This window comes from Ochotona princeps, chromosome 29 (genome assembly GCF_030435755.1).
Source record: "Ochotona princeps isolate mOchPri1 chromosome 29, mOchPri1.hap1, whole genome shotgun sequence".
NCBI lineage: Eukaryota > Metazoa > Chordata > Mammalia > Lagomorpha > Ochotonidae > Ochotona > Ochotona princeps.
In genome coordinates, this window is record NC_080860.1 from 11,995,974 (window position 1) to 12,013,985 (window position 18,012).

At 51.2% G+C, this 18,012-nt stretch overlaps 1 protein-coding gene across 3 annotated transcripts in view; it reads right to left on the reverse strand.

Moving 5' to 3' along the window:
* The window catches only part of SSH1 (slingshot protein phosphatase 1), a 65,310-nt gene that overhangs the window by 32,253 nt on the left and 15,045 nt on the right, over positions 1-18,012 (reverse strand). For 2 of the 3 annotated variants that reach the window (XM_058656535.1, XM_058656534.1), the window contains exon 3: positions 2,114-2,217. In XM_058656535.1, coding sequence (XP_058512518.1) covers positions 2,114-2,217 — 104 coding nt within the window. Of the gene's footprint in view, positions 1-2,113; positions 2,305-18,012 lie in introns of those variants that run through there. The other variant, XM_058656536.1, reaches the window with a different exon arrangement.

The following is an 18,012-nucleotide window of genomic DNA, read 5'->3' on the forward strand; positions in this document are numbered from 1 at the left end:
CCATGAGGGGTTGGGGGGGGGGGAGAATACTGGGAGGGTGGAAGATACCTCTCTCTCTCTCTCTCTTTGGCTTTCAAATAAACAAATGTTAAAATAAAACAGTCTAGTTGAGTAGAAGCTGTTCACTGTTGCAGGGCTGTGATGCTGGGCCATATGTGTGAGTAGAAGGCCACTTCCTCCAGCGTGCACACAAACAGGTCTGCACGGCTTCCCACCTGAAGAACAGCTTCCTTTATAAAGATGCTGCTTTAGAAGGAACAGGCAGTAACTCAGGGAAAACCTGCACTGACTCAACCTCTGTGCAACACCCCAAGAAACAGCTATCTCTGTACAGAAAAGTGCCTCATCAATCATAACAAGAGCCTCAGAAGGACCAATACTGCAGAACGACACGAATGCCTGAAGAGGAAACACTGCATTCATTCGTTTTGCAGAAACATCTTTTTCACTGTAAGGCACAACGACGGTCACAGACGTCCAGACTGTTTTCTGTGTCTCAGACAGGAGGGTGGATCTCACCTGAGTTGTTCTTCCACAATATGGTAACATGTGAAAAGCAAGGGGAACAAAGGAACACAGGTGGTGGGAACACGCCCCGCAGGGTAAGGCTGGCCTGCAGGCTCACCAGCCCCTGGCTGGAACTCTTGGGAGCAGAAGTTTCGGATTTGGGGATGTCGGTCCTTACATGTATGAGGCCCCTAGTGAATTGGGGGGGAGGGGCAGATAAAAACAGCAAATTTGTTTCACAGATATTGTATGTATCAAGGCTGAGGGGCATTTTGTGCAGTTTTTAAAAAAAATTCTGTGCAGGCAACAAGGTCTCACGGTGTGTCAGTTTCCACTTGTGGACTCAGTTGCATTGAGATTGGACTTGAGAGCATTCTGGATTCCAGACTGGTAGGTGACGGCCTTCCTGCCGGACAGTGTTCACATGGAGGGAGAGCCTGGGGCTCCCAGTCCCTTTTCTCTCCACATGCAGCACTCACCTGTTGGGCCACCAAGGCCACTCTAAGACCCCATAACCGCTCCAGGCAGGCTGCTCATTCTCCCAGCCCCTCCCGCTTTCCACATAAATCACAATCTCACAGAGGAAAGCAAAACCCAACCTCCCGCCTGTTACAGACCGCCATGAAAGGGCCACTTTGCACATGGAGACGCTCCTCTAAGGGGGGCTGTCCCCAGTGAGACGGGGCTACTAACACAAACCCAGACCCTGCTCTGACAGTCACTCAGGCAAATCTGGACCCTGAGGCAGCAGGGCCCACCAGCCCATCCAAGTGGGCACTCGAGAGCGGCATGATCCAGCCTGGCGTGGGTGTATTTTGCACTGACTTCTCCAAGCTCAGGCTTGGTAGGAAGACATTTTTGAAATCGAAGTGGACAATTTACACTGAAGTGAGAGTTAAGGACACGGCCGTTGACTCAATTTCTAACCGGGCAGAACCATGAGCAAATTAAAAAATGAAGGATCAGCTTATGGCTTTATTACACTAGAAGTCCTTACAGTAATAATTACAGCTACCCGTATATGAAGGGACTTCAAAAAGTAGGTGGGACTTGACAGATAACACTAGGGGTGAAAGTTTGGTCCAGCTGGTAAGTAGCCACTTCGGGCACCAGCATTTCATCTCAGCACCTGGTTCCAGTCCAGGCTATTTTGCCTTAGATCCTGATTTCTGCTGCGTGCACCTTGAGAAGCAGCAGGGTAAGGGTTTAAGTTCTTTGGTCCCTGTCTCCCATGAGGGGACTGAGTTCCTGGCTCTTGGTTCTGGCCTAGCCCAGCCATGGCTGTTGCAGGCACATGAACAGCAAATCAGTGGATACAAGATCTCTCTTCATCTGTCTGTCTTTCAAGAAAAATGAAAAAGAAGGGGACTGGGCCCGGCGGCGTAGCCTAGTGGCTAAAGTCCTCACCTTGAACGCCCCGGGATCCCATATGGGCGCCGGTTTTAATCCCGGCAGCTCCACTTCCCATCCAGCTCCCTGCTTGTGGCCTGGGAAAGCAGTTGAGGACGGCCTACTGCATTGGGACACTGCACCCGTGTGGGAGACCCGGAAGAGGTTCTAGGTTCACCAAGTACCAACGTCGGGAGACTCCCCTTTGAGCCATCACCTGCATGCTTGTGGGGGTGCTGAAGACTCCGTGGGCCTTGGGCGCTGTTTCCCTGTTGCAAGAAGAGCGCTGCTCCTTTCACCATGAAAAAGCTCTCGCTTAGGCTGGAAGGAAGAAAACCAGAGCAACAGTTAGACAGGAACCCAGAGCGGAAGGCGGGCAGAGATCTGCTGCAGGGGAGAATGCAGAGTGGGCAAACGGCAGGCGTGACACGTGTGGCAGGAAACTGCTCATGGGATAACTAGCTGCTGGAAGCTTGCTGCTGGAGAGGTCTTATGTGGAGATCACAGCAGGGCTTCTGCTAACACGCCCCAAGTTCTCGGGGATTCCTGTACACCCAGGAGGCCTTTCCTGCACAACACTGGCAAGGGAGCTCCATGTTCCAAACACACAGTACCCCCTCACATCAGAGACAGCACCCTGGGAGCAGTCTGCTATGTCCTGCTGTTCATCTTTGCTTCCAACTCCCTGACTCTGCCTGGCCTGTCCCTGAGGGAGCACCAGGAAGTTGGAATCGCACCGCACTGGCTGTGTGCCTCTCAGGAAGGGTGGGTGGCTCCTGAGCTGCGGGTGCACTTACTCTGGGCTGCCCTGGGCACTGTTTGTGCATAAGACCTCAGACCTCAGGCTGCTCCAGTGGATTTCCCAGTAGAGTGAACCTCTGCAATTTTTTTTTTTAATTGGAAAGACAGATATGCAGACGAAAGGAGAAATAGAAAGATCTTCTATCCACTGGTTCACTTCCCAAGTGGCTGCAACGGAAAGGGCTGTGCCGATCCAAAGCCAGGAACCTGGAGCTTTTTCCTGGTCTTCCAATCAGGTGCAGGGTCCCAAGGCTCTGGGCCGTCCTCGACTGCTTTTCCAGGATACAAGCAGGGAGCTGGATGGGAAGCGGGGCTGCTGGGACATGAACATGCGCCTATATGGGATCTCAGCACGTGCAAGGTGAGAACTTTAGCCACTAGGCTATGGTGCCAGGCCTGGCATTTGGCATTTTTAAGTGGCAGTAGCATTTATATTCAACCCATTAATTAAAAAATTACAATTAAAATATTTAGTTTATGCAGAAATTAAGACACAAAAGAGCCTCAGTCATTGATTCCTAACACTTATTAAAAAATATCAACAGCTGTGTGACTATCCCCCCCTAAACTTCACCCCTGCCCTCAGTAGTGGTGTGAGCAGGCAGGGAGGGCTGAACCACCTGTCACTATCATCCCTCTGCTCCTTAGAAGTTTCCAAATTTTGCATATTAAGCAAACACTAACTTTTTTTTTAAACTTTTTTTTAAAGATTTTATTTTATTACAAAGTCAGATATACAGAGAGGAGGAGAGACAGAGAGGAAGATCTTCCATCCAATGATCCACTCCCCAGGTGAGCCGCAACGGCCAGTGCGCACCAATCCTGAGCCAGGAACCTGGAACCTCTTCCAGGTCTCCCACGCGGGTGCAGGGTCCCAATGCATTGGGCCGTCCTCGACTGCCTTCCCAGGCCACAAGCAGGGAGCTGGATGGGAAGTGGAGCTGCTGGGATTAGAACCAGCGCCCATATGGGATCCCGGGGCGTTCAAGGTGAGGACTTTAGCCACTAGGCCACGCAGCCGGGCCCAAAACTAACTTTTTTAAACAGTTGGTTTTGGCTTGATTTTCAAAATGACAGAAAGCACACTCCATTTTTTTTTTTAAATCAATTTTTGTGAAAGAAGAACACAGTTCAGATTAGAAAGGATCCATAGGAAGAATACTCTCTTGAACGCCCAAGTGACACACAATGGTCTTCAGGGACCATCTCTAAGCAAAGGGAATCTTTGTGGCTGCTGCAGTCACTGTTACTAGAACCCTGGGCTTGAATGAGTCAGTTCCCACGAGGGAAACACAGGGATATTTTCTGTACTTTTAAAAAGGCAGGATCAGCTGTCCTCAGACATCTAACATCAGGAGTCAAATGACCTAATTCCAGAATATTAAAACCTCAGTGAGACCTAAGATACGGCTCTCAGGGCTAATCAAACACAGCAGCTGACCCAGCACCTACCTTCCCATCAGCGGCTCCTGAAAGCAGGCTAACCACATTCCCTCGCATTAAAGACACTCTCATCACATCTGTTAATTTTTTTTGGTTAAAGTCTCATGGTAAAAATAGTGTCTGCTTAAAAATTAAATAATGAGGCTCAGGTCTACCTTGCCTATCTAGACATTTTAATTACTGACAACAGGCTTAATTCTTTTTCTTTTGGGGGAGGCCCAGAGATGGGTGTTGGAGTGGGAAGAGATTGAGAGACTGAGGGGAGCAGGGGGAACTATAACCTACTAGTTCACTTTGCAATAGCTACGATGCTGGGGCTGGGGGTGGGGGGTGGAGCGCCTGGCTGAGGAGAGCAGCTAGGAGCTCAATTCAGGGATCCCATGTGGGTGGAAGGAACCCAATTCCTTGGGTTGGCCTCCTAGCGTCTGTATTTGCAGGAAACAGGAATCAACTGCAGAGTGGGAATCAAACATAGGCACTCCGGAAAAAGAGAGAGAGAAAGAGTTGTTCTTCCTCTGCTTCCCTCATCAAATGCCTGAGGCATTCACTCCATCTGGGTCTCCCCTGTGGGTGGCACAAGGACTCCAGTACTTGGGCCATCATCCACCGCCTTCCCAGGAGCAACAGTGGGGAGCTGGATGGGAAGCACTGGAACCAATGTTCCCATGTGGGACACATGCTTCCCAGGCAGTGGCTTAATCTGCTGTGCCACATACCTGTTTCCCTCCAAGGGGTTTTATGCCCTTCCTAACACAACCACTTGAGACCCACACAGCATGTCATTGTGCTGCCAGGACCACCTGTCCGCCCTATTCTGACTGACCATTTCTTTGAGTTGTGAGTTTTGAGTGTTAGGAGTCTGGGTGACAGAAATTAGGAGAAAAACAAAAGTGCCCCTCCTCTCTTGGCAGCCTTTGCTTCACTTGTGGGGAGCACCCACCTGGCCAGCAGGAGGAACTGGCTGCTCAGTGCAGCAGCTGTACCCTGACCTCACACTCCTCCACATCTTCCCCGTGCCTCAGGGCTCTATAAGGAAGCCTGCTGTTCCAGCTGGCCCGTTTCAGATGCAGGGCCTTCCCCTCTGCCAGGGGCTGAGCTCAGGGCACCAGACCCACAGGACGGAAAACAAGCGCTGAGCCTGCCAGGGTATCGTCTCAAAGGCAAGGCAATCCCTTTTGTTTGGGTGTTAAAGCAACAACAACAACAACAACAACAAAACTATGATCAGAATCCGAGTGCTCTGGAAACAGCCACCCATCTCCTGTGACCTTTGCCTTGAAAAGTGCAGGCAGAAATTCCCCATGGTTTCCCTGCCATTTCCTTTGGGAAAAAAAGGGGAACAATGCAGAGAATAGGCTGGTTTTAGCCTGTGATTCCCCAACACGCTGCTGGTTCCTTAGACTGATGAGAACCTAATCTCCTCCCCCACCCCTGACCCAGCCTCAATTCCCCTCTTCCCCGGCACATGAAGTCAGGGTGCTGGCATTTAGATTCTCCTGATGACAGGGCCCCAGGCTCACTGTAAGGAGCTTGGCCCGATAGTGCAGAGAAGCCCAGGATCACCTGGTGCTGAGGATGTGAGGTTACCCAGCGTCATGGGAAACCATGCATGGTGACACGGGGTGGCGGCAGCTTGGGGTGGGAGGAAGGAGGCCACAGATGCAGAGATCCTGCCTCACCCAGGGCCCTGCACTTAAAGGGTCCTCACTGTGGCTCATTCTAGCACAGCTAAGAAACTTTCAGAAAGTCCATAAATGGGCCTGGTATGGTAGCCATAGGCCTCATGCCTTGCCTTGCACACACCAGGATCCCATACAGGCACCAGTTCTAATCCCGGTGGCCCTGCTTCCCATCCAGCTCCCTGCTTGTGGCCTGGGAAAGCAGTCGAGGACGGCCCAAAGCCTTGGGACCTGGAAGAAGCTCCTGGCTCCTGGCTTCAGATCGGTTCGGCTTCAGCTGCTGCAGCCACTTGGGGAGTGAATCAGTGGATGGAAAAATCTTCCTCTATGTCTCTCCTCCTATCTCTGTATGCCTGACTTTGCAACAAAAATAAACAAATCTCTTTTCAAAAAGTTCATGGAAAATAGAATGAAAAGTTTATTTTGGTGGGGGGAAAAAAAAAAACCACACAAAAACTCCCTGAAATTCACACCTAGGTTTTTTCCCATAATATGCACGTTCCATGAACTTTCTGAAGTTCCCTAATGTTTGCAGCTGGCAGTCACAGGCACGGCCACCGGATGGGGTCACAGCCCCCCAGGAGCCACCCCTCTGCCCCAGGTCCTCCAAGAGGTCCCTATTGGTTACGTGGGTATTCAGCTCAGAAGTCAAGATAATCGTGTCCCATTTCGTGGCACCTGGGTGTAACACCCGGCATCCTGCTTAATTGCATCCAATGAGGTGCTGGTGATGGCCCAAGCGTATGGATCCAGGCCACTCACCTGGGAGACCTGGATGGAGTCCCATGATCCTGGCTTCAGCCCAGGCTCAGCCAAAAACCCATCCGGGCATTTGGGGAGTGAGTCAGTGGCTGGGAACTCTGTTTCTGCTTCTCAAATAAATAAATGAGTTTTTGAAAATCCTCTTTCCCTGTTAGTGACGGCGTACCCTTTACCCAGGATGAGAGTGCAGACTCACAAGGACACCATCACAGCTCTAAGAAAACCAGCCATCTCGGCCAGTTTAGTGTCCTACAAAGGGTGACTCTGGTCACAGAGGGTCAGACCAGGACAAACAGAAGCGTGACCTTGTGCTTTAAGGTTTGTTCAGCCACAGTCCTCCCTGTGCCGTACTGCCCTGCACTGCCCTCCCCACTTTGCTCCCCACAACAACACAGACGCATCCCCCGGCCCTGCTGACTGCCACCTGGGAAGGTCTCGGCAGACCTGGTTCCGCACAGCAGGTAAGACCCCCAGCCAATGCCCCTCAAAGCTCCCCCATGTCTCCCAACAGGCCACAGCCAGAGCCACACGGACACCAGCCAGGCTATACATACGGGTGTGGGGCACAAACCCCAGGCCAGCGGAGGGGTCGAGGTGGCGGGAGGAAGACGCAGAAGTCTGTCAAGTAGAGAAGGCTCATGACTGCCCTGCTCTCAGAGCCCGTGTGGCTTCCACCACTGGCCACTATCTTCAGCGAAACCGGGGAGGCCAAGGAAGAGGCTGGAGGGAAGGGCCCACCCGAACAGCAAGTAGCTCTGTGGGCCTCTCGCCTGCCCTGATATTATGGCTGAAAAAAAAAGCCCTTGTCCCGGCATCTCATGAAAGGGCCATTCACAGGGAGCAGCCCGGCTGAAGTTCCTCCGACCACGTTCCTCCTACGGGATCTTCTGCGAGAGCCACAGCATTCAAGGCGGAGGGAAGGCAGCTGCTGACCGAGTCACGAGCCTCAGGCGGACTGGGCCCTGGCCAGGCTGATAGCCACTGGGCAAAGGCCACCCGTTCTTGTCCCACTGCTGTTCACCGGCTAGCCAGTGAGGACCAGGGAAGCCCCTGAGCTAAGCCCCCCTAAGCTTGGAGATGCTGTGCTGAAAATGCCTCAGCCACACTCATGGCTACAGCAGGGGCCTGGTGACTCCTTCGCTGGGGGACATGCAGGATGAGGGTGTGGGTTTATGATGACCTGGAAACACAATTCCCCTGGAAGGACGGTGTAGGTGTAGAAAGATCACACTATGAATTGGCTCTATATGTTCTACATCCTTAGGGAACTTCTAAAACATGCACCCAGGTCAGGCAGAGTTTAATGGTTTATCTGCAACAAAGCCTGAACCAGGGCTTTTTGGAAAAGGTCCAGGGACATACCTTGGGCACAGAGGGTAGAATGTCATTTGGGAGACTCATGCTCCATACCGCAGTGCCTAGGTTTGTGCCCCAGCTCTGCTGCCAATTCCAGCTCTCTGCTAATGGGTACGCTGTGAGGCAGCCAGGATTGGCTATGTGGGAGACCTGGGTGGAGTTCCGGGTTCCTGGCTTTGACCTGGTCCATCACTGGCTGTTGTGGCCATTTGGAGAGTGAACCAGAGGATGGAAGATTTCTCTTCATGTTAACTCAGCTTTTCATGTATATACATGCAGCAGGGATGGTCCTGCCATTTACAGGGGAGACCTGGACAGAGTTCCCAGCTCCTAGCCATTGTGAACCTTTAGGGAATAAACCAGAAAGATGCGAGCTCTGTCTCTAATTTCTTAAATGAAAAAGCAAGCTCCTCTCAGAACGGGATTAGCATGACTTGGCACAAGAAAAAAGAAGCCATGCTAGGGGTGAAGACCAAAATAATGCCCTCTTTGGAAATAGCAAGAACAGAGGTGTGAGGTGAAACGCACGAGCCTATCTCTGACCAAATGCTTCCTGGGTCATGGAGGTTCTCGTCCCCGGGAAGGCCCTGCATTATGAGGCTGTGAAATGATGACAGCAATGGCGATGACAGCAATGGCGATGACAGCGAAGACGTCTGAGAAGCTCTGCTGACGACAAAGCACTCTGGCCGTTGCTGACTCACTTGGATTTCTAGGAGAACTATAAGGCAGACCCAGCAGGCTAACAACCCATTTGTGCCTAAGGAAAACAGGAAGCTGCTTAGAAGGGATGCCTTTTGAGGGGTTTGGATGCTGTATCTCACAGAGAAACCAAGGGACTGAGTCTGAAGTGAAGGCTTCTGTCAAGGTTCCCAAGCTGACTGGATTGGCTGGAACTTGAACTGCCTGTATGTAAATCAGCCTGAGACTGGGGGCTGTATCCCAAGGAGACTGGGGGCTGTATCCTAAGGAAACTGGGGGCTGTATCCCAAGGAGACTGGGGGCTGTATCCCAAGGAGACTAGGGCTCACCAGGGCACTTGACAGTAATTCTAGAAAAAAAAAATGTGATCCAGATTCCCACTAACACTCCTGAGAGCCAGCAGAAGAGGGCTCTTGTCACCCACATGGGAGACGCTCAAGGGAGTTCCTGGCTCCAGAAATAAGGTTCTGGCTTGGCCCAGCCCTGGCTGCTAGGGGAACATTTAGGGAATGATCCCAGTGGCTGGAAGAGCTCTATCTCTGCCTCTTCCTTTCTCTTCTGGTCTTTTAAATAAGAAATCTTAAACAAACAAGCAAACAAAATATGGGTACCAATAAGCTTTCCAAAGAGCAGATGCTATAAATTCTGCTTAGATGAACAAGTATTAAACAAGTGTCTGTCACTCCCAGCCAACACTAAACCCTGGGAACTCAGAAATGAACCTGACCCAGTTTCTGCCTTAAGCAAGGGGACAGTGTAGTAGATCAGAGGGGCATGGCACAGTCACTTCCATGCAGTGCAGCACCTCCTGCAGCACAGAGCTGAACAAGGGCTGCAGATGCACGCAGGTGGGGGCCTGGAAGGGTCAGTAAACTAGGGAGATGGAAGGAAGAAACAGAAAAATAATACCTGAAGGTTAGGGGAGGGAGACTTCAAGAAGGTCATGGGAAAATAGAATTGATTACAAGACAGCACACACTCTCCAAGTACTTCCTGAAGCTCCCTGTACTAGACACACCCTATAGTGAGCAGAGGACAAAGTGGGATTTGTGGTTAAAGCCCCCACTGTGGATTCACAATGTGACTGCAGCAGTGGCCGGTTTCCTGTAAGATCAGTCATTCCTGAGTTAATTCATAAAAAAAAAAAATCAAGTTTCAGATGTGCAAGGCTCACAACCCAACCTTGGGTTTGTGGCAGAGCAAAGCACCTGTCAATATTAATAAATTCTGATCTATGACAGACACATGGCACACAGAGACCAGCAAGGGAACACAGGTGGAATAGAAACTTCTTTCTACGGCTCTCGCTCTCCCAAGCCGTCCCTTCCTTTTCACTCATGTCTCAGTTGTTTGGTCCAGCAGGACTTGGCCCGGAAAACACTGATCTTCAGAAGTAACTCTAGGGACATGACACACCGGCCCCCCGGGACTCCTGGAGTGCTCTCCAAAACACAGAATGCTGAGAGAGAAAAGTCACTGAGCACAGCGAAGGGCTGCCTGCTGATACCCCAAGCAAGAAACGCTGATGGCTGCTTCCTCTCTGCTGCTGGAGTAACACATTGTTTGGCTGGAAGGCGTGGGCTTCTCTAAGGGAAAAGGAATGTTCACAAGTATTTCAGATGGCAAGAGGCAGTCCCTGCACCAGCTCCCCACCTCTCCCTCATAAAAATGGCATTAGAGCAAGCAGCCCCAGTTCCCAGCAGGTGCGCAAAAGCAGACCGGGTTTTCTGCACGAAGAGTCAGCGACTGACGTGACTTGCCTTTTGCTCAACAGAGCTGGAGGTAACACCCTGATGACCCCCAAGAGCTCCCAGGCCCTGTGGAAGCCACAGCCGCTGCTCCTGCTGTCCCCCTCGGGGAAGCTTAGCCCCCTGAATGAGGGCAGAGGTATAAAGGCTGCATTGTGTAGGACAAGCTGTGGCAGCAACCCTGACCCGGCCAGCCGGGAGTAACGAGCACACGAAGAAAATGTGTGTGAAATAATTCAAAAACTCCAAGACTTGCAGCCTGGCACGGTAGCCTAGTGGCTAAAGTCCTTGCCTTGTATGTGCTGGGATCCCGTATGGGTTCCGGTTCGTGTCTTGCCTGCTTCACTTTCCTTCCAGTTCCAGCAAAGAAGCAGATGACGGCCCAAAGTCTTGGAACCCAGCACCAGTGTGTGAGATCCTAAGCAGGCTCCTGGCTTCTGGTTTCAAACAGGCTCAGTTCTGGTCACTGTGGCCACTTGAGGTGTGAACCAGTGGATGGAAGATCTTTGTCTCTTCTCTCTGTATATCTGCCTTTCCAATAAAAATAAGTAAATCTTAAAAAAACAAAAACCACTCAACAACTCAGAATAGAAAGGAACTTGAATACGCAAGACAGGTCCTGTTAGTGACTTATAGTTCCACCCCACATATAGGTTACTGTGTCCTGACCTTGTCCTGACCTCCTCCTTCCCAGTCTCTGTCACCCTTGGTCTGTGGGCCAGCCTCAGTGTGTCTGGCTCTGTGCAGGGTGCTCTACGTCCTGGTGGGACACAGCTGTCCCCAGGAGCGGCCCAGGTTCTCTGTGGGTACTGTCCATGATGGAAACCACCAGCCAGGTTGGCTTTCTCGACATTTAAAATGTCCTGGCGTGGGTGTTAGGTGTAGCAGTTAAGATCTCGCTGGAGAAATTTGCATTCCAAATCACAGTGCATGAATCTTGAGTCCTCCTTCCTCTCCTGATGTTGATTTCCTGCTAATGTGCATCCTGGGAAGCAGCAGGTGACAGCCCAGGCAGTGAAATCTCTGTCACCCTTGTGGGAGACCCGAGCTGAGTGTCCAGCCCCTAGCTTCAGCTCTCACTGCTGCCGGCATGTGAGGAGTGAACCAGCAGATGGGATATCCCTCTCTCTTTCTGCCTTTCAAATAAATAATTTCAAAAAGTGTGGTGAATGTGGAGCCATCTTTGTGGTGCAGCAGCTTGGGTTATAGCTTGAAACATTGGCATCCCATGTCAAGATGCCAGTTAGTGTCCTAGCTACTCTACTTTGAAACGAACTTTCTGGGCCTGGTACGGAGACCTAGGGACTAAAGTCATTGTCTTGTATGTGCACTGGGATCCCACATGGGCACTGGCTCTAATCCTGGTGTTTCCGCTTCCCACCCAGCTCCCTGCTTGTGGCCTGGGAAAGCAGTCAAGGACAGCCCAAAGCCTTGGGACCATGCACTTGTGTGGGAAACCCAGCAGTAGTTTCTGACTCCTGGCGTTGGATCAGCTTAGCTCTGGTTGTTGCAGCCACTTGGGGAGTGAACCAGTGAATGGAAAAATCTTTCTACCTCTCCTCTCCATAAATCTGATTGGCCTTTCCAAAAATAAATAAATAAATAAATCTTAGAAAAAAAAAAAACCCTGTGATGACAGCCAGCAATTTTGATGAGGGGCCTGACAATGCATTCAAATATCCATGACCTTAGACCTCGACATCTGTCTTTGGGGATGTCATACAAAAACGCAAATTGCTTGTCCAAGCTCACACGACTGAGGGATGGGGGTGGGAGGGCTGGGAGAAAAGGTAGGGTCTTAGTGCTGCAAGCCCCATTCCTTTTGAAAACACCATGGCAGCAAAGTCCACATCTCTGTGCCAGGAGGTAGGACCTGAAAGCGGGTGCTGGGGGCATTGCAGGGTGGACCTGGAGCTGGGGTGAAAGCAGGTGCTGGGGGCAGTGCAGGGCAGGCCTGGAGCTGGGGGTGAGGCTTTCCAGGCTGAGGAGAGGGAGGACGTTCCCTTGCAGGGAAGGGGCAGGCATTTCTCAGCCTCTGTATCCCTCAACATGCATGCGTGTATATATGTATGTATGACAGGTCATGCACCAAATACCAGGGATTTGATGTTGAGTGAAAAGGCAGCCCTTCCCTGAGAAGTGGTCACATGTGGGCTGTGTATACTATTGCTCCTACCAGGGGGGGAATTGGAAATGGCTGAGAAAATTCATTAAAAAAAAAATACATATCTATCTATCTATCTATCTTGAGAATACGGGAATGAGGAGAAACCAGAGTGAAATGTGATGAGATCAAAGGGGGATGTTCGCACGTGGGATACATAGTATGACACTGGTATGGTTTCTAGAATTTGGCTACAAGTCAGATTATCAGCTTCCTAGCGGTTAAAACAGAGAAACAAGGTTGTCCTTAAAGTCCTGGCAGCTCAGCCCCTCCTGGCAGATACCTGTGGGTGTTCTAACATGATGTACAGATGGACCAGCGGCCCATTTTCCTTTAGGTCCAGAGGAGCAGCTGATGCTGTCTACTCATTCCGCCAACTAATCTGGGTAATTGTGGTCTTTGGTTAGTGGCCACGCTTGGAGCCAGCGCTGCTGGCCACCCCAAACCTTGAGAGCAGGATGCTGAGTCACATCCTGCCGGGTGCCTGCACAATGGGAGGCCTCACGGGCAGGTTGTCCCCGCTGCTCTGGGAGCAGGGAAATGCTCCATTTAGGCCTTTGGGGGCCAGGACTGTGTGTGTATGAAAGGCCCTTGATCCTGAGCACACTGAGACCCAGAGGGGGTCCCAGGAGAAGAGAGGCTGTGTCGGTTTCGCCCGTGAAAGCACGAAGCAGGCCCATGTCTGAGGGCAATGGTCCCAGGTCCGGGGTGGCTGGGGGAAAAGCTCACAGGATCCATCTAAGTAGAGCTCTCAGACACTATTGGTCAAATGTAGCAATAATTCCCAATTTATAGATATGCTGCAAGTAAAGCTACCCGGTGAAAAATGAAATCAATAGAAGTTTGTTTGGATGCCAAAAGTTTTGAAACCCACAGATATGAAAAGGCTTGAAAAAAGTTTATGGAAATGCAGATTATGAAAAAAGTCTGGAGTTTAAGTCTGATTTTTGTTTATTTTGTTTTGGTTTGTTTGTTTGTATCAAAGTAAATGTATCCAAACTTAATTTTGGAGCTGGTGCAGTGGTATAGCAAGCTAATCCTTTGCCTACAGCACTAGCACCTCTTATGGCATAGGGGTTCCGGTTCATATCCACTTTTGATCCAGCTCCCTGCTAATGTGCCTGAAAAGGGAGACCAGAAGCAATTCCTGGCTCCAGACTTTGACCAGCCTAGCTCTGGCTGAAGCAGCTATTTGGGTGTATCCCATGTACAAACCTCCCTCTGACCTCACCACATTTCCTTCTGCTTACTGCACGTCTCCAAGTTCTCAAGTTCTATTTATTTTTATGAATTTTCTCAGTCATTTCCAATTCCTTCTGGCAGGAGCGATGGTACACACAGCCCAGTATGACCATGTCTTGCGGAAGGGCTGCTTTTTCACTCGATGTCAAATCCCCAGCATTCAGTGCACGACTCATATGTACATACATATATACATACATACATGTTGGAATATGGAGACTGAGAAATGCAGCAGCTAACTAAATAAAATCCACCTGCTATCAGAGCACTTCACAAGATACCTCTCTCTCCTGCCCCATGTCATGGGGCTTTCCCCATGCCTAGGCTGAGGGAACAGGTGGCTGAACCCCAGCTCAACCGAGTCTCCACTCCCTGTCTGCCACCGGCCATGGAGACATCACAGGCCAGGAGTACCTGGGCACCTGGAAAATAACGAGTGATTTCTGGAGAGGATGGCCAGCAGGGCTCTCTCCATAGCATACTGACTAACTGGGTCCAGGTTTGGGGGAACAGCTTCTGAGGCTCTTAGAGAGCTCACAGCAGGTGTAGACTGGGAAGAACTTCTGCAGGGTGTGCTCGGTGGTTCCCCCCCCACCCCCCAATCCTCCACCCCATTGTGGGAACAGCATGAAATGGTTTGTGGCCTAAGACATTGCAACACTATGTTTTGAAACAAAGTCTTTTCAAAATAGCTTCAAAAGTAGCCATTCAAGAAGGATAAGAAAGAATGAAAAAAAGATCTGTAAGGTTAAAGGCCCACAGAGCCTGCTGCTTCAGGTAGGTGGCTGGCCTGGGGGAGCAGAGGATGGTCATTGGAACTGGGAAGGAACCAGCTCAAGCCCTGGCACTCTGCCCATCATAGGTTCCAGCTGGTTGGCTTTGGGCTTTCACTATAAAAAGGCCTCAGGAAGGAGAGAACACCACATCCCACCATCAAGCAGCCTGACAGTAGCTGTGTCAAGCCTGGGCCAGACACCATGTGCAGGACAAGTCAGTCTCTGAGCCTCACAGGGACTTTGACAGTAAGGTGTCTTGCTTATGTGACAGGCAGGGCAGGAGACTGGCCCCAGGTCACTGTCACATGAGAAAGCAGGACGCCCATATCCTGACTCAGAGACCAGCTGTGTCCACATGCTGGGTCCCCAGCATGACCCTGCTGTTTACCTGAAGCCCTTCCCACCTGGCCACCGTCCCTGTCTGTACCCATTCTGCCCAGCACAGGACGGGTCAGCATGGATCTCTGGCCAGCACAGGAGCCCCACCGTGGGAACCCCATGGGCCAGAGGCACGGTCTTGCAACCACCCCAATGAGAACCATGACTCCCGGGTTCTCACTGTCGGCATATTCTCCTTGTCTTGGGACTGTTCTAATCAGCTGTCCAAACCCACAGAACTGGTCACAGGCTGCAGACAATAAGATGAGCTCTAAAGGCCAAGGCTCTTCTTGCGACTGCTGGGCTGTGCACGTGACTCCGCGTTGTGTGCTTGCTAGTAAGGCTGGAATTCTGAGCCAAGGGCCCGGTGCCTCTCGGGGGCCAGACCATAGCCTCATAAGTGAGTGACGCTGGCCCCACCCAGGGAGGGAAACCCCTGACAGTCTGTGTGTCACCAGTCTATAGCACAATACAAGAAGCACAAAACACACAGAGATCTGGCCTGGTGGGTCTCGGGCCCCTAGTTCCTAGGTCTGGAACGTGCCACCCAATCATCTCTTCACTTTGCATGGAAGGAAACAGTGGCCCAGGGAAGGTACGTGAATGTTCTGAGGTTGCATGGTAGTAAATGAGTCTTCTGAGTCCCTGTTACACAGCTTTTCCCAGAAACTATGAACGTGAGCTGAGGACTGTGGCCACCTGTGAAAGGAGTGTGCATGGGTGCTGTTGGTGCACACACAAGCTCCTGGTGTGTGGAGCGTGTCAGGGGCAGGACACAAGGGCCCTGAGGCATACCTCTGAAGGCTCAAGTATTGGCATCTCAAAAGTTTAATGAACAGGCATGGAGTGATGGTTCAAATTGGCTAAGTCTCCCCACGTACGTTTTGGGGTCCTATATGGGCACGTTTGTGTCCTGGCTGTCCCACTTCCTACCCAGCTTCCTGCTTGTGGCCTGAGAAAGCAACGGGATGTGGCCCAGGTCCTTGGGACCCTGCAACTGCAAGGGAGACCCAGAAGTTCCTGGCTCAGTTCCGGCCACTGTGACCATTTTGGGAGTTAACCAGTGGATGGAAGACTTTTCTGTCTCTCCTCTCTATAAATCTGCCTTTCCAATAAGAATAAATCTTTTAAAAAAAAATTGATGGAACCCACTAAATGCTGCAGCAAGGTTCATTTTCAGTAATGTTAATGTAAGTTTAATTCATTTAGCTCTGACAGAGACAGATCAACCCTTTCTGTTTCTGGCCTTATTTGTCTTCACGACAGGTTTTCTTGCTTCAAAAACAGATGCAAACGCACATGAATACATAATGAAGGCAGATTCTTAGCTGAACATCAAACATTCCCACAAAGTCCCAGAAATAAGACTTGAGTTAAGCCAAAGTGACCAGCCAAGGTGGGGGGCCAACACCTACGTTCACAGCTTTGTTCTGGCCTCGCTGGAGCAGTTTCCTAAAGGAGGGCATGTTTCCACACTGCAGATTTGTTGTAACAGTGACATAAGATCAAAAGTATAAAGTTCTGGGCTCGGGCCTGCACGGCCAGGCTCCCAAACCGAGGAGCTGGGGCCCCTATGTCAAGAGGGTGCTGGTTCCAGCCTCCCCATCACAGACAGCAAAATCCCCGACATGCCGGTGCCTCCCACAAAGCAAGCCACAGGCACAGTGTCTGCACAGAACCTATGCAGATCCTCCCGTGTGCTGCCAGTCACCTCTGGATGCCTTATGACACCTTTTACAATGCAACTGTTGCCTGAAATGCTGCTCCACTCTTTAGCCTGGGGGACAATGACAGAGGACTGTCTGGGCATGTTCGGTGAAGATGCAACTTTCTTCCAGACGTTTGCAGTCCGAGCCCACGCTGCAGTCCTTGCATGGAGCTGGCGGCTCACAGTGGTGCTGGGTCGAGGCCTCAGGCAGTGAGGTGGCACCGAGGAGCGCCAGCTGGGTTAGGTAAACTCGACTCTGCCTCCTAGTGAGACACCTCACATGCTGGGAAGAGGCAGGCAGGGATAGCTCTCCAGTCTTTATATGGGGGCACTGGTTTTGGAGTCCATGAGACACAGTGTGAGGGTTTTCGCTACAGCACTTGCTATGTTACAAAATCAGGCCAGTTACTTCTCTGCAGGCTCATCGTTCAAACGGAGAATGCGAGCCTTCCTTCCAGGATTCCTGCAGAGCTGCAGTGGGGTGATGCAGGGGGCAGCTTACGGCATGGGGAACAGTGTGGGGACGGTTTCAATGTTCCCTTTTCTCCCTTGGGCTCCTGCTTTGCTCCTTTCCTGTGGACCCTCACTGCCACACCATGCCGAGAGCCATGGAGTGGGCATTTTTGAGCTGTTCACGGCCAGATCCGCTTGGCACACAGCAGAAACTCAGCCCACCTGTGCTGCCCCCAATGGCTCATTAGCAGCTGGCTCAGCAAAGGGCACCGGGATGGGCACAGAGTCGGCTCTGTGTCCTTCAGCAAATGGTAGGAAAATTTTTCTACTGTCCTGTTTTCTTGATGCAGTCTGAAGCCAACTATAACTTCTCGGGAGTGAGGCAGAATCCAGAACATCCAATTTCCGGGACCTCCACAGCCCACTCAGTGCAGGGCAGGTACCATGAGGCCACAAGGCACAGAGGCTTGGCCAGCTCCCTGCTCAGCATCCCGTGCTCAGGGTGACCTGCGGTCACTACTTTGCTTGTCCAGTCCTTGTTCTTTTTCTTTTTTTTTTTTAAAGACTTATTCATTTTATTACAGCCAGATATACACAGAGGAGGAGAGACAGAGAGGAAGATCTTCCGTCAGATGATTCACTCCCCAAGTGAGCCGCAACAGGCCGATGCACGCCGATCCGAAGCCGGGAACCTGGAAAACTCTTCCGGGTCTCCCACGCAGGTGCAGTGTCCCAATGCATTGGGCCATCCTCAACTGCTTTCCCAGGCCACCAGCAGGGAGCTGGATGGGAAGTGGAGCTGCCGGGATTAGAACCGGCGCCCATATGGGATCCCGGGGCTTTCAAGGCGAGGACTTTAGCCGCTAGGCCACGCCGCCGGGCCCCCTTGTTCTTTTTCTGACTG